Below are 25666 nucleotides of genomic sequence, written 5' to 3'. Positions count from 1 at the left end.
TTCAGAGGACTAAGGTTCTGGAACAGTTTTCTGATGAGATGTGTGCTGTATGGGCCAACAACTTCAATGCAATGTTTTTAAGGTGGAGATGCATCTGTTTCTGGCAAGATTATGTAGTACAAGATCTGCTCCTAAAGCAGCCTCCTATTTTATTATGTTGGCCCGTGATGTCAGAGGTGGATGTTGGTGGTATAGCAGGAGGGGTAGAAACTACCTGCTAATATTTTGTTACATTTTGTTGCTGTGTGACAGATGGCAGCAGAAGGGCAGTCTGATGAAATGGTGAAATATAAAGTATGTTGTTTATAGTACGATCTTTGGAGAAACTTTACGATTTTGTTGTACTCCTTAGTAAAAAAGGTATCTATTCTGTTCCCTCTTTTACCTTATTTTTAGGGGGAAGTTAGTAAGAGAGGTTTCTTGGAATAGTTCTTAAAAGACTCTATATTAGATTTTAAGTTGTTGTGGTCTAATACACAGATTGAAAAGAGATGTTGGAATGCATAAATTTGCTGAGTAACTAATTCTAGGAAGTTAGCTGTTTTTTGTCCCCTTTGCTGAGGTCTGAAACCAGAAGGTACTCACACATTATCATGATGATAATTTTTGCTTAGGTGTCTGATAAAAGAAGACCTGCAGTGTTGTGTCCAGTACAGGAGGCAGATTTACTAGATGACACAATCTGAACCTCTGAGAAAGCTGTCTTATGTTTACCAAGCCTAGACAATTCCATGTAAGAACTGAATGTAGCTCATCTTCATTTGAACAATGGGAACATGCAGCAATCTACTCCTGATATTCTGTACTTCTCAGGAGGGGAGCAATGCCATGCAATTCAGATTGTACGAGTAGTATATGAAAGGCAAATGTTGATATGGTCCTGTCTACAGCTTGAAGTTTGTTGTATGTGAGAGCTGAATTATAGACAAGTATTTCATTTTCTCTTTCAGACTTTGCTGATCCATCTGAGGAAGACCAGGCAAATGTTCTGGGATTTCAGTTCTTAACGGGTTCAAAAATCACTCTTCTTGCTTCAAAAACATCACGTAAGTGCTATTAAAATGTAAAAGTTTATAGTCCTGTAAAACATAATAGATAATAAGTTAATTGCATAGCATATGAGCAAACTGAGAATCATACAAAAATGACTAATCATTTGTACAGGAACTTCAAAGTTTTTACAGGTCATGTCTTGGCGTCCCCGGTCAAATATCTAATAATGTTGCTAATGTAGTCACAAGATCTTGAAATGAAGCAAAAATCATACTCAGAGTACACTATGCAATCACTGGAGAAGTTGTTTTTTCTTTTGTTGTTATTTTAGCAATATTTAAAATCAAGAGTTAGTTCTGTCACTGTGATCATGTAGAAAAGCAAGCAAACAAAAGCCCCACCTCTTTTCCTCAAATGTATTTCAAGACCTCTGTTTGTAAGTCATCTACTGGAATTTGTAAAAAGGACTACAAATCTGATTTCTGACTGTCCACTGACTTTTAGTAATGCTTGACTTTAATTAGGCATCTAACCATATTTAGGTGCATCTCTAAGTAAATACCTGTATCAGTAATTACCTGTAAATCGATAAATTTAGGGCTATGGATTCAACCATGTTGATTCTGTACTTCTTCCATGTTTATGGAATGCATGAAGATCCATGTAGATATGCTTGTCCAGCATCTCTTGTACAGGACAGTTTATGAATTACGTAGTCATACTTCAATGATCTGTGTATTTGTGCTCTTTTTAAAATAAAGTAAGTTGGTTCTCTTAATTTTGGGGAGTTACAGTCTTGCATTGCTACATGACTTGCTAGACTTCCTTGTTGGGAACCAAATCAGTTCAGTTGTTTAGTATTTTCAGTGCCAATAAAGCAGAAATTCTTAATTTAATACAGCAGACTGAGAAATTGAAAAGCTAAAATACCAATCACACGTTGCAGGGAGTTCAAGTGGAATATTGTTTGAATGCTCGATGAAAACTATTTTGAGTTAGTGAAAAATTGGAGTCTGGTTTGGTCAGAAATTCTTTCAACACAAAAATAATCTTCCTCACTGTGTTTTCAAAATGTAGTATTCATGATAGGTTGTATAAATGATGATGATGTCAACTGTAAGCTATGAAATGATATTTAATGCTCTTTATAATGTGGTCAAATGTGTTATATACGGAAACCATCTGAAAAATAATTATTAAAGGACCAAGAATCACTTTACATTTCTAAGGTTCAAATCCATTTGTATTAGTTTGTATGCACTGTTTGCATGCTGTTTCATTGTTAGTTTGTTTTTAATATTTGTTTAAATAGACAGTAGGTTTTAAAAAGTTTGAACTGGCTAGACATACAATGATAGTTTCTAGAAACTGAAGAATTTAAAGGATTTCTAAGTAACTTTTTCTTACGGATTACCATTTAAATCTCTTATTTGAATTATTGCAAAATCTGACGATACTATGCAAGGGGAAAATTTATTTATGTAATGAATATATTTTAACTTCTAGTGAGGCTATAACTTTTGGTTTCTTCATACAAACCTTCAAGTTTTTCCTATCAGGTTTGCTTAGTCACTAGCTAAGAATGATGCTTGCAGTCTTACTATAAACTTTCCCACACTATTTTACTTGTGAAGTTCACTTTACAAAGGAGATTCAAATAACTATTTTTCTCTTAGTGTGACTACTCATTTCTCTTGTCTGGGAATCTTTAGAAAACAAATGAGTTACGTGATGCCTACTTCCATGTAGTGGTCTGTTTCCAGCATTTACCACATGCACTGAATTGAATTGGTTATGGAATTTCTCAGCATGGGGCATGTATGGGGGTCGCACAGAGACTATCCATAATATGAAAACATTCCTTGGTAGAATTTTATAGTATTAGAATTACTGTGCTTGAGTAGGCAGACCCTGTAGAGAACTAATAAATGTGGAGGAAGTTATGTGTTATTTGGGAGGTACTATTATTTTGCTACCAAAATCTACTGCTGAGTTTTTACTTTATAAAAGCGATTGTGCGGCACAATCGTTATGGGAAGGTTATTCAAAAAGAAAATTGTATATGTGGATAAACAGTGACAGAAAAAAAAAAAATCACTGGAACTGGTTGATCCTTGTTCCATTTTTTTCCATGAAAGAAGTTTGTCTTGGACAATGGATACATCTTTGCCATATTCCTTTTTGAACAGACCTTAAGTTCTGGATGGGAAAGGCTGCACTTAAAAGTGGAAGTCTCCAGGTTGGGTTGAGTTTCACTGCTGAAGCTGCAGACAGGGATGACATCTGTGTTCACATTTGTTTTTAATTATATTAACTAATCCATTTTAAACAGTGTAGTAACTGAAGATGTTACTTCAGTTTGGCAAAATGGCTGCTGTAAAGACACCCAGAATAAAATTCTTTTGCAGTTAGAAGTTAAAATGAAGCTTAACCTGTATAGATTAAATATTTTTTAAATAAAAATATTAAAGCTTTAATATTTTTGTTGAAATATCTTTGAAACTGGTTTTAATCAGTGTAAAGAAGAATTGACTGCTACTCGTAATTGTTTTTTCTCATGGTAAGGACTTCCTAGCTGAGAAGCAAACTGATAAGCTACTGGCAGGGCAACTAATCATGCTTATTGCAGGGTGAACTAGTAGTACTACATGCTGTGATGTTGTGATCCTCTGAGTCTTCTGCTTTTCTATTTGAGAATATTTCTGAAAATAATCAATTGTAAATTTTCTATAAGAAATTTTATTTTAACAAAAACCTAACACAAATAAGTTAACAATTATAAAAGTTTTTCTTTTCTATTTCTGTATATTAAAGCACATACTTAGTACATCTAAGGAATCTCTCTTACAGTTTCTAAATCTAATTTGTCTTTGTTTTTGAGTGCTGGAGGATCATGTAAATCAAATGATTACTCAGGTCATGATAAAATTAGATTTTGTTTGTATTGACCAACAAACAATGTGTGGAAACTAAAGTTGCTTTTTGAAGGAAATTAGTTTTATTAGTTTTAACCATTAATGTATTAGTCATGTCAATTATATGTGGAATGCATGTTGATTTGGTCTGAAAACATCTGATCTAATTTCCCTTAAGGAAAAATCACGTAAGGCAAAGTATGATAATACATCCAACCAACTCCAGCCATTACACTGAGAGTATTAAAAAATATGGGTATTAGGTTGAATGTTATCTTTAGCAGATGGTATTCTTTTCTTTAACAGACATGTTTTTAAATAAAACTTGCTGCTTTCCTGTTACACTGTAAACAGAATTTGTCATTTTCTATTTAGTGAAATGTGTATTCTGGGAAGGATGCCAGTGGTAATGTCAAACAATTTGAATTACTAATGTTGAGAAAAACTTAAATAGTGCATTCGACTTGTAAAGAATTTTGCTTCATTTGATATGCTGTGATCCTGATTAATGAGATTGAAAAAAAAGATCTTATCTTGTATCAAAAAACCTCAACAACTCTGTTTCTTCATAGTTGATTTTCTGTCTTTCCCTTTGGAGAACATTGATAGATAATACCAAGAAATAAAATACTGTTGTTAGAAAATATCTGAAGAAAAAAAAAAGGATACTATTTTCCACAAAAGTTTTCCTTTCAATATTTAAATAATTCTCATATCCTGAAATCTGAAAACAGAACTACACAAAAATGGTGTAGAAACAGAACAGTAATAAGATCTCATCCCATTATAATAACGGGATAAAATACAATTTGAAATACACTAAAATGTGATAAGTTGAATGAACTTGCTTGGATAGAGAACATTAACAGAATCTTTGGTTTTTTTTTTTTTCATTTCAATTGTATTAACATTTTCTACACTAAGCTACATTAACAAAACTGTACTGTATATTGAATTGATAAGATGCTGTTTAATACTAGCTGTTAGAGTGAAGCGTAGCACTAACAAAGCCGAATATTGTTGTCTGTGACTACAGAAGGAGTAACAATTTTCTACTGGAAGATATCAGAGGAAGTAGAGATGTAATAAAAATCATGTTAGTGAATGTGTTGTCCAAGAACTCAAGAATTATGTTTCCAAAAGGCATTCAAGATTTTATGTGGAATGTAGTTTGTTTGTTACAACTGTTATTAGTTGCTGAGGATGCTGTGCTTCTCTCATGATGCAAAGTGGATTGAGCCTGACTCTGCCGCTGGGCCCAGAAAAACTTTTTAAGGCTGTGTTATGCCAGGGAATGCAGGCAGCCTGTTGTTAGGTCTTAATATCGTACAGTAATTCTCATTTCCTTATTCCCATAGTTATTTGTACTCCATAAACAGGCCCATGATACAGGACAGTTTCTTTAATGCTAATGAACATGTGTCTTCTATGAAAATCCCTATTACAGACTTTGGAATGCATTTATAAAGTTAAATTCCTATGTATTATATATGTTGTACAGTGAATGTATACGGCTTATATGTATGTATTGTTAGTCTTGTATTTGTTCTTCTTTTCAAAGAACGATACAGGATCCAGAGTGATCAATTAGAAGACCTTTGGCTAATAACAAAGGAATTAACACTTCGACTGGAAGAACATTTCAAAAAGCAAAATTGCAAAGACTTTGCATGTACCTTTTCTGGTTCAGTTCCTCTGCAAGAATACTTTGAACTAATTGATCGGCATTTTGAGGTATGTTACATAGCATATGAACAACTACTATTCTCCAAGTTCAAAATTGTTTGTTATTATTAAGAACAATCCATTTAAAACAGATCACAGACACATAACAATTTGTCTTTCATAAAATATGAAGATGCATCTGAGACAATGACATTTTTTCCAGCACTGGGTATTCCTTAAAATTATGATTTGTACCTTTACTTTGAAATGATCTAATGCTCCATCCCTTGTTTGGCAATCTTGGAGCAGTATTACCTGAGATGTCTCCTTTTTCCTTCTCTTCCTAGAAAAGCTGCATTGTGTTGTTTTTTTTTTTTTTAGCCTGCCTCAATAACATAATTATGTTTCTGAGAGAATAATATATTTGCTTATTTTTAAAAATCTATTTTCTAAAGTTGAGAAACTTAATTTTTTTGCTAATGTTGAGACACTATAAAATAGATATGTCACAATGTATCTTCAAAGTTGCATGTCCTGAAATGTTTCTTCTAATAGCTGCTGGCCTTCCTGCAGTCTGGAAGGCCAGCTGTACCCTGGGCTGCTTCAAAAGAGAAGTGGCCAATAGGGCGAGGGAGGTGGTTGTCCCCTTCTGCACTGCACTTGTAAGGCCCCGTCTGAAGTACTGCATTCAAGCCTGGGCCCCCCAGCACAAGAAAAATGTAGACCTGTTGGAGTGGGTCGAGAAAAGAGCCACAAGGATGATCAAACAGCTGGCACACTTCTGTGACGACTAGTTGAAGGAGCTGGACTTGTTCAGTCTATGGAAAAGAAGGCTCCAGAGAGACTTCATTTGGATCTTGCAGTTCTTAAAGGGAGCTTATAAAACAAGAGGGAGATGAACTTTTACTGACAGTGACAGGGCAAGGTGGAATGGTTTTAAACTAAAAGAGGAGAGATTTAGATTAGATGTCAGGAGGAAATTTTTTACTCATAGCATGCAGAGACATTGGAACAAGTTGCTCAGAGAAGCTGTGAATGCCCCATCCCTGGAGATATTTGAGGCCAGGCTGGATGGGGCCCTGGGCAGCTTGGTCTAGTGGGTGGCAACCCTGCCCATGGCAGGGTTTGAAACTAGATGATCTTTAATGTCCCTTCCAACCCAAGTGATTCTATGATTGTGTGTTTTTTCTGATTCTAGTTACAGCATGTTAGCTATACAAATGATATTATTTTGAAGACTGCAGTTTTTGTAAGAGACTTGCTTGTCTTAGAGGTTTGTAATGGAAAATATGAAGCTGGTTATAAAGATAAAACAGAATTTTTTGTTACTTGGGCATTTAATATGTGATGTTCAATGTTCTGTGAATGTTTCAAGAAAGCTGGTTGCTGTACCTGATAAATATATAAGAAAGAAAAAAACGATTTCATTTCAGAGAAAGAAGTCGTTCAGTTGGTGCAGAATTCATTGCTTTTATTCGTGCTTAGGGGAATAATTATTTACTTTTTACAGTAATTAATAAAAAGGCTAGTCCATCATATGTGTGTACATGAATCTGAGGAGAAACCCTGAGATTCTGGTGGTGAAATTTCTTTCTTATTGGTAGGCTTTTTGATGAGATATGTATGCATTAATACATACTATATTGGCTGTTGGAAATTATTTTTGACTTAAGTAGCAAATAGTGATTCCTGAAAATGTTAGTAAGTTTCATGAGAAGTATAAAATTAACCACACCAATATGAAAGTAGCATAACCAACATAATGGTATTTGAATGAGTAATTGCTCTCAAGAATTTTACTGTAAGTTTCTCATTTCATTTTTATTGGACATATAAAATGCATATGACCCTTAATCTGAATTCTTGAAAATGTTTTAATTGCAGCTACGCTTGAATGCTGAAAAATTTCAGGAGCTGTTATCTGAAAGGGCCATACAATTCAGAGCTATTGAGCGACGATTGCTGACACGATTTAAAGATAAAACTCCTGCTCCTCTTCAACATCTGGACACCTTGCTAGAAGGAACGTTCAGAGAGGTCAGTACAATTTGATTACGAACATAATCTTTGTTTATTTTGTTGGTAAAACTTAGCTTCAAGCATATAAGCTATGCTTTCCTGGTTACATTTACTATACAAGAGACCAGGAAGCAGTAATTTATTTAACTTAATATTCTCTGTAAGTTTCCAGATGATTTGCAATAGTTTTATTTAATCTGTTGCCACAAAATTGTTACTGCTGGGTCACACCAGCTTGATAACACATCACTCTTCTCTAGCTGATGTTGGTAGTGTAAATATTTTATAGTTCACGTGAAAGTATTTTATAGTTCATAGCTTATGTAAATATTTTATGGTACTAGTGGAATGGTTTGGCTGGTGTAGCATTCACAACAAATTTGTCTGAGGCTGTCCATGTCCTTCTGCATGGGGCTTTTATGTTCTGATGATTTCAGAATACAATCACTACAGAGTAACGATGTTTAAAAAAAGAAATTAAAGATAATAAAAATATTCCAAGACCATCCCCATACTAAAAATACATGACAGAGAAGAAAACTTTTTTCTCCTCTTCTCCTGCATCAACTCTACATCACTTAATGAAGAGTAATTTTACTGTGTGCTCTAATGAAACTTTTCTGTAAGTTAGAGATAAGGTGCCTTTCCTTTGGTGATTGGACACAAGAGAAACACGCTATATTTCCATCTTTACTGTTAATGAGTTAACTATGAGATGATTTTTAAAAGTTATTTTTATTTTGAGAAACGCTGTATCTTGTTAACACATAGATGGTTTTTTAACACATTGAAATGGCACAAGTAAATAATCCATACGGATAAACACAAGTGAGTCTCTTGAGTTTACTTTTGCTGTGTGGAAATGTTGTTTTTAAACTTATAACCATTTGGGAAGTTCTTGACTATTTTTTAAAATAGATCAGTTCTGGTATTATGTAAAAAATCAGGATGTTAAAAATAGCTACATATTATGAAAGTTTATTTGGAAGGTTCTTCAAATCAAAATTAGATTTTGCTATTTTTTTAAAAGCAATTGTAGGATTTTTTTTTAATTATTATTAGAATTGCTGTAGTTTAAAGGGGAATAGGGAATAAGATTTCTTTCTACACAATAAATGTTTACACTTGTCCATGTTAGTTAAAACTTGATTTTAGACAAGCTCATATTTTTGTTGGTAGTTTCCCTTTATCATTTTCCTTTGTTCTTGTTAGTCTCACAATGAAGAAATTTTGTTATTCATATTGCAAACAGATGTATAGTAACAAGTTGTCTGTTTTTCTTTTGGAAAAGTTGTTTGCTCTGAAAATCATAGTTCATTAGTTTGCTTAATGTATTCAGTGAAGAAATGATCTGTACCCCAGGGAAGTGAGTGGAGTTGACTCCTCTTTGCTTCAGTTCAGTTTGACGTGAACTCTGAATAAAGGTGATATAAAAGTTTTAGGGGAGACTGTAATATAACTATTATGTTGACAAAACCTAGAATTAAATACTATAAACATTAGACAGTAAAAAGAATTGAGATTTTTTTCCAATTGCTACCACTCTTTGAGAATCTCTTATGCCAAAAATGTTTATAATGAGAAGAACAAGTGATGCTATTTTTTCTTTAATTTTTTACTGAAATAATTATTTTCTACAAAAGAAGTATTTTCCTTACATTGGGTTTTGCAGTCAGAAAGGAAATGTGTAAGTTGCAAATTTTATATTGTACTCCAGACCTTTTCATCTACAACAGGAAGAAATTTCCAGTTATTATGAATATCTCCGTTTTGACTACTCTTTGTTTCACTCAGCCTCTAGGACTTGGGCTCTATGTGTGCTGCTTTCTTAATAGAATTACTATTGTATATATGTGTGTGTATGTATATATATGTGTGTCTATGTGCATACATACACAAACACACACACACACACACACACACATAGATATATTGAAGCTGTAGTGGTATAATCTTTCCCAGTCTGGCCTGATATAGAGGTGTCTCTTTCTGCTTCCTTTATTTCTTAGCATGAGGAAAGTTATACAGAAAATGTATAAAAGACTTTTTAGTACAAATCTAATAATATTAGGAGACTGTAGCCATACTTTTCATATTCACAGTAAGGGATGAACAGATAAACAGGCATAAGTGTGTGCAGTGATGAAAGGTTTTCTTTATTTTTATTCTTTACTCCTTTTCAGTATTTTCTTCTAGAATTTGTCTTTATGAATTGATGTTGCATGTCTAAGTAGGTTTGAGTGACTATTACAGCAGTTAACAAATACCAATGTACAGTGTTCTATTTTGAAAGGGAAAGATATTGTATATGTAGTAATTATGTGTATTAGAAAAACAGAAATGTCGTTATTGTGTTGCTTAAAACTTATTTGTAGGAAGACCATATGAAAATCATTGAAAATAGATGATATTTATGGGCCTGTGAATGATACTTTCTTAAACTCTGGTTTAAAAAAAAAAACTGTGCAAATTTGATATTACCACGCTATTAGCTCTTGTTCTAAAAAAAAGCGTTTAGTTAGATAAATTTATAAGTAAATGAAGTGGTTGAGATTACATAGATGTTTCTTGATTTAAAGGACTTTGCTGAAATTTCATATTCAAATTTTAGGCTAGCTGTTGCAAAAGTATGTACTTTATATAACGTTGACTTAGTAGAGATGCGTTATTGCTTGAAAGTGTAATTGAATGATCTTTAATCTCTCCAGTGTGTTTTCTGTGATATTAAAAAAGTCATAATTTGGCAGTAGCTGCAGGTGCTTGCCTTGGAATTATAATTTTCATACATTGACTCTTGACATACATTATTGAGGCTTCTAGGTACAAACTGGAATAAACAATAAGGATCATAACAATCAGATGATTCCACTTATTTTGACTCACGTGGATTTTAAGCCAGCCAGTCTAAGTACTAATAAGTATTTTTAGTTGTAAAATGTTTAACTCAGTAGCTGTGTTTAAAAGGTTTGTGTATTTATATTCTTTTACGAAAGAAGAGAAGGGATGGATTTGAAACACGGGGGTGGAGTTCTCCTAGGGCACTAACTGTTGCTTAGCTAACTTGAAGTAGTTGAACTGTTCAATCTTGTCTTAGATGCATGTTTTAAGTTTGAAAAAATGTGATGACAAAGCAAGCTTCTCTATGCTGCATTGTACTACAACAAAATGAAGGAAAATTAAAACAGATCACAAAGCAAATAGGTTTGTCCTGTATCCTCTTGCTTCTATCATGTGTAATAAACCTTGCTCCTTTCCCATTCTTTTTTGCCACTGTTGCACAATGCCATAGATCATCCCATGTTCTAAGGCTTATTTGTGACCCCTCTTTAAAACTTCTAACTATTCTGTCTTTTTTTAATACCGAAATATCAACTTTTTCCTCCATCATCAATGGCAATTTGTGTGCTAATTGTCTAGCCAATGCAGTAGCCAGTCGGACAAGATGGATGATGGCAGAATTCTTGACCTTGTCTCAGTGGAATAACTAATAATGTCTCTTTCCACTCCCAGTCTGCTGATTTAGAAAGACATATAGGAACTTAAAGACTTATGGATCTTCATTCCCTTGTAAAATTTAGTAGTGGTTGTTGGAAACAACAACTACACAAACTAGGAATAGACTGTCACAACAAGTCTGACGTTCCCTTGTAAAATTTAGTAGTGGTTGTTGGAAACAACAACTACACAAACTAGGAATAGACTGTCACAACAAGTCTGACGTATGGTCAACACAGTTGTGTAGCGTTAGAAAACTAGGCTTAATTGAATGGTTCCTTATTTCTTGATTGACGATACATTTTAGCTTTTCTTTCTTTAAAGGCACTGATTTGTATATTTGAGTGTATCTTGCTGTTAGTAAGAGGACCTACCTTACTTTTCTAGATAGGACTGCTAAAATATTTGATGCTTCAAGTTTCTTCCCTTTGTTTCCTTCTATTATCTTTTTATTTAAGTTGTTACTGAAAGGCTTGCCTCAGAAATACTTGGCTGCAAGCAGCAAAATATAACTTTCAGTGTAATTTTCAGACACTGCCCTGTAAACAGTAGTCTAGTTCATTCTGCTTTCCTTAGTATATAGCCTATATCTGTATCTTGCATCTTGAGAAATCTGCTCATAAATTGTAGCTTGTAAAATCCATGCATGTAGGATATTTTCATTTAAAACCTCCGTTGTGTGAAATGAGAACAAAGTATCCAAGAGTCCTCCAATTTTTGGAGTGGTGAGTGTAGGTTAGAGTTTATAGTGAATAGAAAAAATACACAAGTGCTAAAGATTAATTTCAGTATTGATTCCTTTAGTTCTTCTCCCTTCAGCTCTCCTGCATTGCTTTTTTAATTAATATAGCTAGCAACATTGGGAAGTCAGTGAATCTCTTAGAAGTGTTCAACAGATTGAACTGCTTCCAGTCAGAGATACCGTGAATTGCCATTTAGAGTAAAGAGGGTAATTCCATCAAGAAAATCCATTTTAATTCCTTACATTGTAGTAAACTGTATAGGAATTTGTCACAAGTGCCTTAGAACGCTTTATTCATATGTAAGAGTTTCTCTTATCCTTGAGATATAGGATCTAATCTGTTCTTCAGACATACTGTCCTAAATGTTAGTTGGGGATCTTGAGCATTGTGGTAGTGACTTCTGAAGGAAGAGGTGAATTTTGCAAAGGATCTCAAAATCAAATGAACACGCTGGTTCTTCTGAGTAGTAATGTCATAGGAGTTGACCTTTTTGTTACACATGTGAAAGAATTTTGAAGTGAGATGTTTCTAATGTTTTCAGAACATCTTATATCATAGCCTAATGTAAGTAGATTCCACGCTTTTGAGATGGAATATTAGCAACTGTGTTATGAATTAATGCCAGGTCTTAAAACTTAAGATCAAATAATAGATGCTGGCTCCTAGCTTGGCCCAGAGCTTTCTGCCGCAGCACTGTTATTTAGTTGTCCTTAAGTTTGTTCTATGTTTACGGTAATTTTTCTTGCAACAGGTTGATCCTTCTGGGGTCCTTAAATTCCATTTCAAAATTATATGGAGTAGACGTGATACACAAGATATATCCCAGTCTTGAACATAGCCTAATCAAAAGCTAGCTTTGTAGTTTTTTCTGATGACAATTGAGATAACTGGTTGATTCTGAGCTGTATCTTTTGAATCATATGATTTTCTCCCTGGAATTTTGGCCCTTCATGTGTATGCCACTATTCCAGTTAATGGTAGACAGATATCCAAATGTAGGTGCGTTTTGTCCTTCTTGTCTAAGACAATTGATCAGTTCTCAGAACAGATCCTTGTCTAATTTAAACCTGCATTATTCCAGAGAGGCTGATTTATAAGACATGGGAGTCTGGCTGTATTCATGAACTTTCCTTTATGACTAGAAACAATCTGTGGCTTCACCAGTATTCCACATGAGCTAGATATAAATGAGATGCCATCCAGAAACTTTTGTGTCTGAGGTGATAATAAATTGTACTAATACACTTTCTTTGCAGCACTATTCTAACAAAGTTATGTGGCTCACAGTTTAGAGATGGTTCATGATCTGCCTTCTTAGAACTGGAGTCTAACTTTTTGACTTTCTTCATCTTTCTCTGACATAATCTTCTGTGCTGTTGGATGCTGGGTCTAGCAGAATTATGGATGCTCTCTGTCCCCGTGTCTCTAGGCATGTGCTTGAGGTTCAATCCCTTATCTTGGAAACATGTAGATTTATGGAAAACAGTGCAACCCTCACTGAAAGTTTCTGACTTATTTTCATCTCTTTGGTGAGAGGTTTGGATCTTGTCACTGCCTCTTGAAAGGAAACATGTATCTCCTCTCTTTGCCTTAGTTCTATTTGCTCAATTCCTGTTCTGTTTCTGCTTTCAGAGTAAGATTTTCTCCAGGTATCAAATGACTCCTCCTTTTGATTTTAGATCTGTTATTCTTTGGACTTGGTTCCAAACTCACCTGATTGAACTGTCTCTCTATAATCAGCCATTTTTTTTGGCTTAGGGAATTGGAAGTCCTCAAGGCTTCTGACACTGTGGTTACAGGCTATTATCTGCCTGCTGGCTGCATTCATTTCTTTTGATATTTCCACAATGGTTTCAGCACAAAAATGAGGAGTATATCAAAGGTAAATACCCACATCTAGGAAGGCAAAAGACAATTTATAGGCAGTAATAGAAAAGGATATACTTGTGTGTATGTATTGTGTACATATACATAATTCATCATATATTTAGTCTTCAGAATTGTTCCTGAATGTCTTTTCAGTATCATATATCATGTAAGTAAGAGCCAGCATTTTACTTCCATGATAGCTGATTCCAACAGTACCTAATGTACTAACGAAATGAATAAACATCTTCCTGTTTCTCTCCATACTTCACATCCATCTACTGATTTCGGAAGCTAGGCTCTTAATCTCTGATCTGCTATAGAGGTGTAACACCAAATAAGTATGGACATTAAATATATACACATATTCAGCTAAACATAATTTTATCCTCTGTTAGAAGTACAAGTGCTGTTTCTTGCAGTATTTTAACACTTGCAGTGCATAGAGCACTTCGATTTTTAGTGACTTGTGGTCAGTAGCAAATAAAGCTCATTATGTTCTATTCACTAAAGCACACTTTGAGTGTCATTAAAGGTCCATTAACTCTTTGTTCAAGCCCCTTAGCTCCTTTCTTTGTTTATTAATTTGTTGATAAAAATCTCAAAACTGATTTTTAGTGATTGATTATTCACTCTAGAGTTCCACTTCTGACACACATGGCCTCAGGAACTCAACATTTTGGGAATGATTCATTGCTTGATTAGTAAGGACTTTACCTCAAAGCAAAACCATTAGGGTTTATCATGCATGACTCAAAGGCTATATATCACACCCACTCCTGTAATAGTCATTTTCCCCAGATAATGTCAGTAAGAACTACACCCGTGATATAAATTAGCTCTTTTTGGCTTGAATAAATATACTGTTCTTTGAAGGAGTTGCATTTAACTTTTCATTTTTTTGCTGTTTCTGCTAAATGTAGATGTTTTTCATAACCGCTAAAAGTAGCTTATTGGCTTTTACGTGTAATTAAAATTCTCTATTTTACTGGTGTTCAAACAGTGTTATATTTCTGTTTCTCTAAGACTTATTTAGCTTCAATAGTGAAATATTTACAGTACCATGAAGGCTCCTTTTTATTTGAAGATGTATTCCAAATCTGTCATAAAGTAGTTAGCTTGGGATGTGTTTATTGAGATTACTGGTACAACTCTTCTGTATTTCAGTCTGTGGTAGCAATTATTTGCTCCAGTGAGGGACAGTCTTCACATAACATCAACTAGTTTATGGGACAAACGGGTAAAACTGATGCTACTGTCTTCATCAATTCTCACTGCCTTTCCTGAGAGAGGCTTTAAGACCCATGTAAAAGAGTGCCACTGTCACAAGAAGAAAGAGTTGCAAGTAAAAAGTCTCTGTGTATGTAGCTAAAGCACAGCGCACCTCATCTAGGGTCTTCTGAGCTGCATTCAGCCCAACTGTCCTGTCACGTTCTCAGCCAAAAAGGGTTTCAGCTTCACTCAGCCTTGTTCACCAAATTTATCCCCCTGAACTGCTGAATAGCCTGGTTTGGAAACCCTCTTCTCCATTCAAATCATCAAAGGGCGAGAGGTGAATTCACCTCCCACCACTGGTCTTGTTCTTATTTTAGAGCTCTTGCATCAGCATAACCTGTCAGAGGATTCCTCAAACTTTGATTCAGTCCTCAGGGATATGGACAGATTGTATCTTCTCAGTCAGTGGCAAGAAGTGATTCATTTAATTCACTTTTCCATAACTAGTGCCTTTTTCAATGGGAAAAGTATTGTTTTGCAAGGCTTTATATTCTGTCTTCAGCCTAATGTGATTTAGGCCATACATCCCATGTGAGATGAGATCCCTCATCTCTGTAGGAACAGAAAGGACCTATGAACATTTGAATAAGTGAAAATGGAACCAGTGGGCCACAGTTCCCAAGAGAAGCAAATACAGATGTTGTATTTATTTGAAATAAATCTTTATATCATCTTTTAATTTGAAATATTGGATACCTTTGCTGAAGTATTGCCCGGCTGTCTCGCTGGACGAAATATACTCCATAAGCAAGCAAGGAATTGCTATGCAGTAGTGTAAGCAAAACTTGAATTAAAAATGTATGCCATGTTCATAGAAAGATGGAAAACTCTCTTATTTCATGCTTCTTAGTAATTTTTCTGTATTAACCCTGTAATTCTGTGGTACAGTAGCAACTGAGTTGTAAAAGCATTATAGCTGGTAACAAATAGTTATTGTATGTGGTGAAAGATGTAATGGCTTTGCAAGTTTGCATACATGGTCCTTGTGAAATAACCCATTTAAATTTGGTTACCCAGATGTGATTGTGAAAGCACAGTTGCTGTGCCTTCAGGTAGTTCAAATAACATAGCAGACTAGATCATTTTCTGCTGTAGCTTACAGTAAGTTATACCAATTTCTTTGATTTACAGCAGATGATAATTGCACACTGTGGTTGAATGACAAGTAAACGTTAGTTTTGGTTTCTTGCTAAGTAAGAGACTTTAATACTCAGATTTAGTGACATGTTCTTTATGCTTGTGTTCATCGTTATCAATTTTTCTGTTTACTATACCAATGAATGACTGTATGATAAGCAAGAGAGATAGAGTACTGTGTAATTTAGTAGTATTTTACTCCAAACTCTGATTTAAGAAGTGATGCAGGACACACAGAGAAGACAATGAAAAAACATGCCTGAAAAACAAAACCTCCTTTGCAAAACTGGGAAATAAATGAGGGCTGAAGTGTCTGAAGTATTTACTCATCTAAGGCTTGAAGACCTGGATGTTAGTTCTGAACTGGAGTTGGTTGTTTTCGTATTTTTTTTTTTTTAGTGTAAACCCAGCAAGACCAAGCTATCTGTCAGCTAACTCAATCTGAAATCATTTTACATCAAGCCCTACAATGACTTTTTCCCATTAACACACAGAGAACAAGCATCTTAATTACTATTCTGTTGACCTTGGGCACTCTTACAGGTGACACAGATGACATTTCACTTAGTCATTGATGATGGCTTCCCCAAAATGATCCATATGAATCATGCTCTTGACTGATGTCAGTAGACCTCCAGTCATTGCAGTGCCTGACTCCTACCTCCAGAGTATGTCATGCTGGTTATGTGCTCCTTGCGCTTTCCTGATCACTTGAGTTGCGATTCTGCTTTGAAGTACTCTCCAGAGGAAGTCTAGTAGTAGGCTTTGGATTCTTAGAAAAAACAAATAATTCCAAAATAGAACAAACACTTTATTAAATAGAAAACAAAAAGCTTCTGTTTCTTTGCATGTATGTTCCGTGCAGTCACCACAATCTCAACTCAGTTGTTGCTGTAACCACCACCTCTCTGAGAAAAAATGTGACTTGTGTGGTCATTTTCCACATTCAGATCTTTTTAATAAAAGGTGAAGTTTATGTTGGACCTGAACTGTTGATTAAATCTGTAAACTGACAAAAAGAAATGAGGAAAATAATTTTTTTTATCCATTTGTCGTTGCCAGTTGGCATGTTAGATCTGTTTCATGTTTCAGTTGTGCTTAACTACTAACTTCCACATAGTTAGTACTTATGTGTTATGAAGCCTTTAATTATTCTGTAGTGGATAATTTATACTAGTGTGAAAAAGGAAAAAGTGGCTAATGCAAAAAGAGTTGGTATAATGAAGTGAAGGGGTCAGAAGTCAGGAAGTAAGAAGACAGTAATGATGAGTATCGTAACTTTATAGGCTTTATACTGAGGTTTTTTTAAATAAAATGTTCCATCCCACTGCTTACCTTGAGCTCTTTGAAGTTTTGTGGTTGCCAGTTTCTTGGTGTAATATTGGTAATTTGGTGTGAATAGAGCTTTGGAGTTACTTAGACATTGTAAAGTTAAGCATCTGCTTGAGATCTTTGTTGTATGAAGGACCAGCATGCACAGATCTTGAGATGGTAGACTTTGGCTGCAAGTGCTATTCATCTTTTTTGCAAGAAACCAATTGGTCAACCTAGAAAACATTATCTATGAGTGCTGGTGGCTGTATTTGCTGGTCTAAATTCTTATGACAGGATGGAGAGATGGAAAAAGAAGCATTATGCATCAAAGCAACTGGATCTTTTAAAATGTATTTTTAAAGGAATCATTCCCTTTCCCTTTAGGAAATTTGAAAGCATTTGGTCCAGATAACAAGATATTTTTATCTTGTTCATTGTTTATACACTTTACACCAATCTACTTATTAAAACCCAAAGCCTATTAAAGGCCTTTGAATTCAGGGTCTTTCATGTTACAATGTGTCTATTTACTGCCTTCAGTAGGCTTGTAATATATTTAGCTTGAAGAGGTTAACAAGCGTACCTTGCAGTGTTACTTTTATTTTCTGTTCTGTGACACTTAACAAAATCCCATTATACAATTAAGTAGTATTATAATGCTAAAATGTTAATTTGTTCTGCATTCCGTTAAAATTGAATTTTTTTTTCCTTGTGCATCAGCCCATGAGTTTTGTATAAAACCTATAATTTAAGCACTACACCATAGAAGTGCCCTAAATTAGTAACCTTTTGCCTTTGGTACCTTAATTACATGTCATTATTTAGTACTTGAAGAGCAACCTCTAGCTATTGGTTAAATATTTGCTAGCTAATTAGATTTGTCATGTTAAAGAAAACAGTAGCCCTTGCCTCTGTCCTAATTTGAATGGGACTTCAGAGTTTTGAGAAAATGTTTTTTTCCCCATGCTTTCCTGGAGGAAAAATGAACTTTTTGCATTTTCTGTGCATTTTTTTTGTTTTGTTTTGTTGTTTTGTTTCCTATTTAGTGTGTTGTCATGCATTAGCTATCTATTACTTCTCAATAAGCAACTGAAAATCTGTTTTAAGATATGTATTTTAGAGAAGGCTGATCTGTCTCAGTATGTCATGTGTCTTCTGGATATGTTTACTTTTCCCTGTTTTTATGAGCATCCAATACGCTCAATTTATTTTCTTTTTATTGTGGAAACAAATATGAAGCAGAATATATTTTGACTGCTATTCTCTGTCTTTCAGCATTTTTTTTAACCTATTGGTGGAAACAAGTGTGTGTTGTTTGATCAGATTCATAATGAATATGATTCATTAGAACATCTGCTAAATTATTTTCTCACGTGTATGACGATTGTCTTTCTCCTATATTTTTTTAATAGGATATGGGAATTGTACAATGCAAAAATTATGAACAATTTGTAGTCTGACTTTATCTTCAGTATTTTATCCATGTGTTCTGGGTTGTGTTATTTTTGCATTTTGTTTTGTCTTTTTCTGTTCTATTTCCTTTGTGTGAAAGCATATGAATGAATTGTAGTTTATGGTTGCAGTTAGATAGGATTCTATGATGTGAAATACCTGTGATACACAAAATATATCTTACATCGTTTTCTACATTTTTTTTTTTTCTGAGGTCCACAGAAAAAAAGTTGTGGAAGCTTGTCTACTGTGGGTTATATTTGACTTGACTCCTAGCCAGTCATTCAGATCAGTATCTCCCCTTACTCCTCTTATCTAGGTCTCAATTTGTTGTCTGCACTGTCCATTTGTTTTTGGAAGCCTAATGTATCCACATAGTTTCTTCATCATTTCTTCACATTTGTTTTATCACATTGCAGGTTAAAAATTGAAGAGATTGGCATGGTTACAAATTGAAGTTCAGTTCTCCATTTATATTCATTGTTGTAATGTCACTGAACTTTTATTTTTAAAAATCCATCAGAGACAAATGGAGAAATTTATGCTGATACAAGTCTTCAGCTTGCTCACGTGTTTTTCTTCTATTTAAAGTCCATTTATGGAACAAGGAAACATTTGATCTCTAGTGTATAACTTTGTTACTGTGAAAAACACTTTTCAATTCTGAAATGTATTATCTTATTTATTTGTTTTTTCTTGGGTAAGGGATTATGGTGGGGAATGCCAGTAGTGCACTTACAGAGAAACTTGTTGGCCTGACCAGTCTGGAGCTAAGTACTTTATCCTTTGAAGTAGATAGTTCCTCTGATAACTTGTTTTCACATCATGTGTTTCCTTTGTCCTTTATAGATTCTAAACCTGAAAACTCTGAAATCATTACTTCACTATTCATGTGTGGGTATGAGTAATTTGTTGATTATTGACTGCATTTATTCATGTTTTCAAATTCAACAAGGCAATCTGTAAAGGCGGTGACTGTCCAAGAGGCCCAGTTCTCTGGAGAAAAAAAATGTTCTATGGAAACTTTTCCCTGAGAGGAGTTTTTTGAGATTTATGTGGATTACAGAGTTTTAAGAAGGGTCATTCCTTAATTTTCTTTCCGAACAAAAATGCCAAGACACAATTTTAGCAGGTAATAATAAAAATTGAAAACTGTTTTGTGTTCTGGGAGTGGTGCCAACATATCTGTATTTGCAACTCCCAGGACAGGTCTAAGAGGGAAAGCTTTTCCTCATTGCCCTCAGAAGACTGCTAGAACAAGCCTGTGACGTTTCTGTTACATTGCATCTGTGTTATTTACTTCCCTTTTACATTATTTTCTTTAGAAGTTTATGGCCAATGCAAAGGGGGAAGAGGAAAGTCATAACCCTTTGTTTTGATCACAGGTGCATTTTTCTAATAGGAAGTCACGTTTCATTTGACATGTGGGATGTTTGAATGGTTCTGTAATAGATCCTCAGCCAGAATAAATTATGGGAGTTAATATCTCTGACTGTGAACACAAACTGGGATCTGTTCTCTGGCCCAGGTAAGTTTTCTTCAGGTTCTTTTAGCAAAACAACTCAGACTGCAAATTTAAAAATTTCCTAAATTGTTAGGACTTTTTGAAGAGATTCGATGTCTTATTTTATTTGTTGAAACAATTTATGTTGTCTCTTGACGTTTTACTATTGTTTTGAGCAAACTGATCAAATGGAGAATTTCTGTGTATATGTTGCTTTTTTAGAAACAACGTGCTTATCAGACAGGATTTTTAAAATGTAGTGTGCAAGTCCAGAGTTCTCCAATCTGTGTTCCCAAAGACTCTTCAGTACCTTACTGAGACAATAATTTGTTGAAGCTTTATTGTGAGCAGTGTTCATCACACTGTAAACCTCTTTGATACTGCACTGCTGCAAGTGCTCTGTCTTTGAAAGTAAGACATTATCAAGAGAACTAAATATGAATTTAAAGATGTAAATTGTAGTTTGAAAAGTCGGTGTGCTGCAAACTGGTATTTTTACAATAAATAAAGATTCCTCTTTTTTTTATTTCACTCTTTTTTGCATTATATACGGAACAGTGCTACTTCCAGTTGAAAAACGGGTTGTTCCAGCAGAGTGCAGCAAAAGACAAATAGTATAAATATGTTTAGTTTTCCTCAAGAGTTTGTATGCATTTAAAAATAAATAAATAAAATAAAAAAAAAATAGGGAAGAATTTACATAAACGGAGTTTGTAATGCATAAAATACTAGATAAAACATGGAGAATCTGCATATGAAGATTTCAGTTTAGTAAGTTCAGTAAGATCTTTTGGCACATTTTTCCTTCTGCAACACTGAGACTTAGACTTTGCTAGGAAAATAATTAAAGAAGTTTAAACATATATTGAATAATATAGAAAGAACTATAAAGAGCTTCTAAGCACGAGTGGTAAATAGAAGCAGAACTTTGATTTTTGGTAGCTAAATGCTACTGCTTATCTGAGGCTGGACTGTAAGCTTGTAAGATTACAACTTGCATTTTTTCCTTCTTCCCATTGCCCATACTTGGAGAATTAGACTGTGCTGCCTTTCATAATTTTAGCTGCTGTATTTCCCCCCCCCCCCCCCCTTACTTAATTGCTTAGAATTTACTAAGTCTTATTTTTGGCCTTTGTTTCACCATAACATGCAAAATTTTCCGTTAGTCTTTAGAAGCCTTACTTTAAGTGACACAATTACTAAAAGATTGTATAGTTACCTTCTCCCTCAAAAATGTAAATAAGAGTAAGTGTGAGAATATTTGGTTGTGGGTAATATATACAATTTAAGTCAGCCTTCTAGTTTACTCTTGGGGAAAATTTCCAATGACACAAAAGGATTCTTGCTTGTTCCTTATGTGTCTGCATGTTTGAAGTCACTTTAAGATATTTTTTCTTTATATAGGCATAATTTTAGTGAGTATTATTGATTAAAGAGCAGTGAAGAGACCACCAAGAAGTATAGTTTTTTTATAATGTTAAAACCAATAGTAGTTTTCATATCCTGAAAAGAGGAAATCTAGTCTTAAAATATGTGTTAATGGGTGTAAGAGATACTTAGCTAAGAGAAAGTGAATATGTATGTATGCACATACAAATTCAGAGACTGAAAATCATTTCTGCACAATATTTATTATGAAATCTCAATAGAATGTAGTCTTAATCCATCTGTTAAAATGTATATAATTTGCATCAAGCCATACGTTTTCACTAATGGTTTCTAACATTATTCCCATGTCAGAACCTAGATTTAAACACTAAATAGTCTTATGTTTTCACTGTCTGGGTTGCAGCTTGATCCCCTGGTTCTCCTGATCCTGGGCTTCAAAATGCCTTACACTGCCAAAGTTGAAGTGGAAAGTGTTCCCAGGCGAGTTCATTCTCAGCTCATTAATCAGTGGGAACAGGTCAAAGGCAACACTAAGGGTGTGCAAGTCTGGGATTCCCATCCAGTCGCTTGTGGGCACTGGAGACTGCTCATCCCCACAGTGTGCCCTAAGATACTTCAGTTGATCCCCTTTCTTTTTGTCAAGAGTGGCCCTTCCTGACACCTCTGACCACCAGAGCAACAGTGCTGTACTACCAGGCCCTTCCTCCTCCTTCCTGCTGGCCAAAGACAACACTCTGGGGCATCAGGAGGTTACTACCTGGGGAGAAACTAACTTTGCCATGTTGAAGGGCAGGTATGCTGGGTTGGAGAACAATCATATTAGGCTTGCAGGCGGCCATTCTGGCATTGCAGTCTGCTACAACCACCAGTTCCCCAACATTCCCGTGTGCTTTTGTCTCCAGTAGCTGTTGGCAACAGCCTCTGGTGTATGCTGAGTGAGGATTTCTTTCTACCATTACCTCAATTCTCACAAATGGCAAAAATCTGAATCTTTAACAGAGTGAAGTAACTCTAAATTGCTGTAGTACCTACAGACTCCAGTTAAGATCAAGGCACACCATGTATTGGATGCCGCATAAACAGAGAATAAACTTTATTTTTTTCCCCAGAAAAGATCTTCCTGTTTCAATAGACCAAATCTCAAACAAATTTTGAATTTAATACATCTAACCTAAAGATTAAGGTCAGAGTGATAAAAGCATAGGGGTATTTATGAAAGTGGTTATACAATGTGATGATTCTGGGTTCTACTGACTTTTCTAATATTGTTTATTTTGTTTGAATTATTGGATCTGTCCCAGTCGATAGTCTGAAGGGAATTATTTACTGACCTTTCCCATACCAGAAACTCTTAACAGAGCCAGAGTGGCATTAAGCTCATCTAGTTTTTTTTCTTTTTTGCCTCAGCCTTGCAGAGACTTTATGAGAAGACAAAAGATAATTCATTTAAGAATCACTGATAACTCATGAAAAAATGTGATTGTTGGGGAAGTCATTATTCTTGTGAAGGTGATGCTTAGTTTTACAGAGCATTTTGTTAGTTTTGGTGAACTAAAGGGAAAATGGTCAGCAAATACAAGCCATAAGGATTGTGAAGAAGCGTTTTAAACTCTCCAAATAGTGTGGAACACATAGGAATGACTACTTTTAGGGTTACTCTACGGTATTCGTTATCTAAGCTTTTCTTTTGTGGAAGTACATTTTGGCCACTCTCAAGTTAGAACTCTTGTGAATTTGTCTACTGGCAGGCCCAGATGTGTACCTGCCAGCTGAGCAAGCTGGTTGTGTATGTGTTTTTTATCTGCAATTTTATCTGCCAGTTCCTTCATAGATTCAATTAGAAAGATCACCAGAAGATCTGAAATCAGTCTGAACGACTTGCAGAGCATATTAATGGCTGAGAGGAACAGAGGTGAGATTGAAAAAATCTAATAATAATAAAAAATAAAAAAAGCATCAAAAAACAGTGAGCCTGAAGATAGAATCATAAAGGCCATTTGGGATGAGGAGACTTTGCTTTGATAGTTATCTTGGTGGGAGTCAGCAGTGTGGTTCTGCTATTTATATGTGAAGAAGTCATTAGTCTAAGAGCTGTTTCACCTAAGTAGTAGAACAAAGGTTTCAAAATTTCGGAAAGGGGAAAGAATGTTAAAGCAGTGACTAGAAAGAGCACATTCATTGTTTTTTGAGATGAGGAAGAGAGAGAAAACGGAGTGATAACTTGAAGAGAATATGATGCATGTCTATGAGGTTTTTGTTTTAATTATGGCACAAACTCTATGTCCCTGGGTTGACCATAGCACATAAACTGCATGCAGAGAAAGAGAAAGAGAAGGGATTGAGGGCCCTGGAATACAGAGCTGTCTTTGTTGTCATAGTACCAGAGCCTTTACAGCCTTCATTATTACTTTTCTGGGCACTGCAACCAGTAGGGGATATTTATGATTTGCATGGTGTGAATGTTTGTGGTGGTTGTGAAATTCTAGGGAAAGAGAAGATCTGACCCATGGATGGATTTGTCAAGCCTGGAAGAGATGTGAGTGCAGGCTGTTTTGAAGCAAAGTATTGTGTAGGAAAGCACTCTACGTAGTTATCAGCAGTAGGAAAACTAAGAATATAGATTTTAGCTAACGGGAATACGTGTGGCTATTGGTATTGAGTAAGAAGATGAGAGTTTAAGGATCCTGGGGGCTGGAGGAATATAATAGGTGTTGTACTTGGATGAAAAGATATATAAGATGAAACAATGAAGAAATGAAAAGAATCTAAGACTTTTAGAGAAAAATAAAATAAATATTTTTATACATACTACTTTTTCTTTCTTTTTTTTTCTTCCATCCAAATAATTGATTTATAGAGGCCTAGAAAGGATGTAAAATGGGAGTGGTGGGAGTTTAGATTTTGCATGTTTGGACTGGGAGGAGAGATCAGATGGGGAAAAAAGGGTGGAGGGGAGGAAAGCCTAGAAAGTACAGAAGCTAGTCTTGCTTCAGAACAATAATAAATACTTGGTACAGATAAAGTAACATTTACATTGCTTCTGCATTCTTTTTTCACAGTTGATTCTTTTCATCTTGTAAAGATAATAAATGAATAATCTTAAATGTTGGTATGTGAAAGTTCTTCCTTGGTTTTCATGAAGAGTATTTATTTTCCATCAGTCCATTACAGTGTAACATTGATTGGTGCGTGTAATGTATTATTCATACTGTTCTAGTTTCATCCCATTAGCAATGCCAACATTATGCTGAATTCTGCAATGGATATCTTATGTGAAGAGTCTTTGTACAGCAACTTGCATTGTGGTTCAGATCCCATTTCACATTTAGTGACAAGGCAGAGCAAACAACAGCACCTTATTGATAGTATTCAGACTTCATTCCCCCTTCATCCACGCCAGCAATGCAGTGCGCATTGCAGATGTGTTGTAGAGCTATAAACCAAAGTGTGAAAGGCAGAATGTGTTTATCAGAATGGGTTTATTTTTAGTTCTTGTATTATATCTTTGTCTTCTCAATAGCTAGAGTCGTCAGTACAAATAACTAAAACCATCACATGACAAAAATAACAAGAAAAGAATCAAAACCAGCCTTCACATAAAATAGTCTGACTTTCTGGTCTACATACATGGTCCTCTGGGTATACTTTTTGATCTTGTAAATTATGCTGTGCCTAGATCTGATTTAAATATGTACTAGAGCCAACTACACAGCGTGGTTAACATTACTGAAGGTCTGCTGAATGCTAGTAGAGCAACAGCAACAAAGAACATTTTCATTTGAATTACAACTAAGTTGCAGTATAGCAGTATGCTACTTTATGCTGTATTTTACACAAGAATTTTTAAAATGTCCACCTTATTCAATGATAATCTGTTAATTGACTGAATGCTTTGGGCC

At 34.9% G+C, this 25666-nt stretch overlaps 1 protein-coding gene across 21 annotated transcripts in view; it reads left to right on the top strand.

The window, feature by feature from the left end:
* BBS9 (Bardet-Biedl syndrome 9) overlaps nt 1–25666 on the top strand; it is a 304545-nt gene that overhangs the window by 72128 nt on the left and 206751 nt on the right. For 20 of the 21 annotated variants that reach the window (XR_005855929.2, XR_005855930.2, XR_005855928.2 and 17 more), the window contains 3 exons: nt 951–1046; nt 5470–5642; nt 7458–7610. Coding sequence is in view for 17 of the 21 variants with exons in the window: in XM_040690175.2 (XP_040546109.1) it covers nt 951–1046; nt 5470–5642; nt 7458–7610 (422 nt within the window). In the remaining 4 variants the exon portion in view is untranslated. Of the gene's footprint in view, nt 1–950; nt 1047–5469; nt 5643–7457; nt 7611–20259; nt 20403–25666 lie in introns of all 21 variants that reach the window. The other variant, XR_005855931.2, reaches the window with a different exon arrangement.

This window comes from Gallus gallus, chromosome 2, assembly GCF_016699485.2.
Source record: "Gallus gallus isolate bGalGal1 chromosome 2, bGalGal1.mat.broiler.GRCg7b, whole genome shotgun sequence".
In the NCBI taxonomy this organism is placed as follows: Eukaryota; Metazoa; Chordata; class Aves; order Galliformes; family Phasianidae; genus Gallus; species Gallus gallus.
Note: the sequence above shows the minus strand (reverse complement) of the source record. Positions and strands in the feature narration are given on the sequence as shown.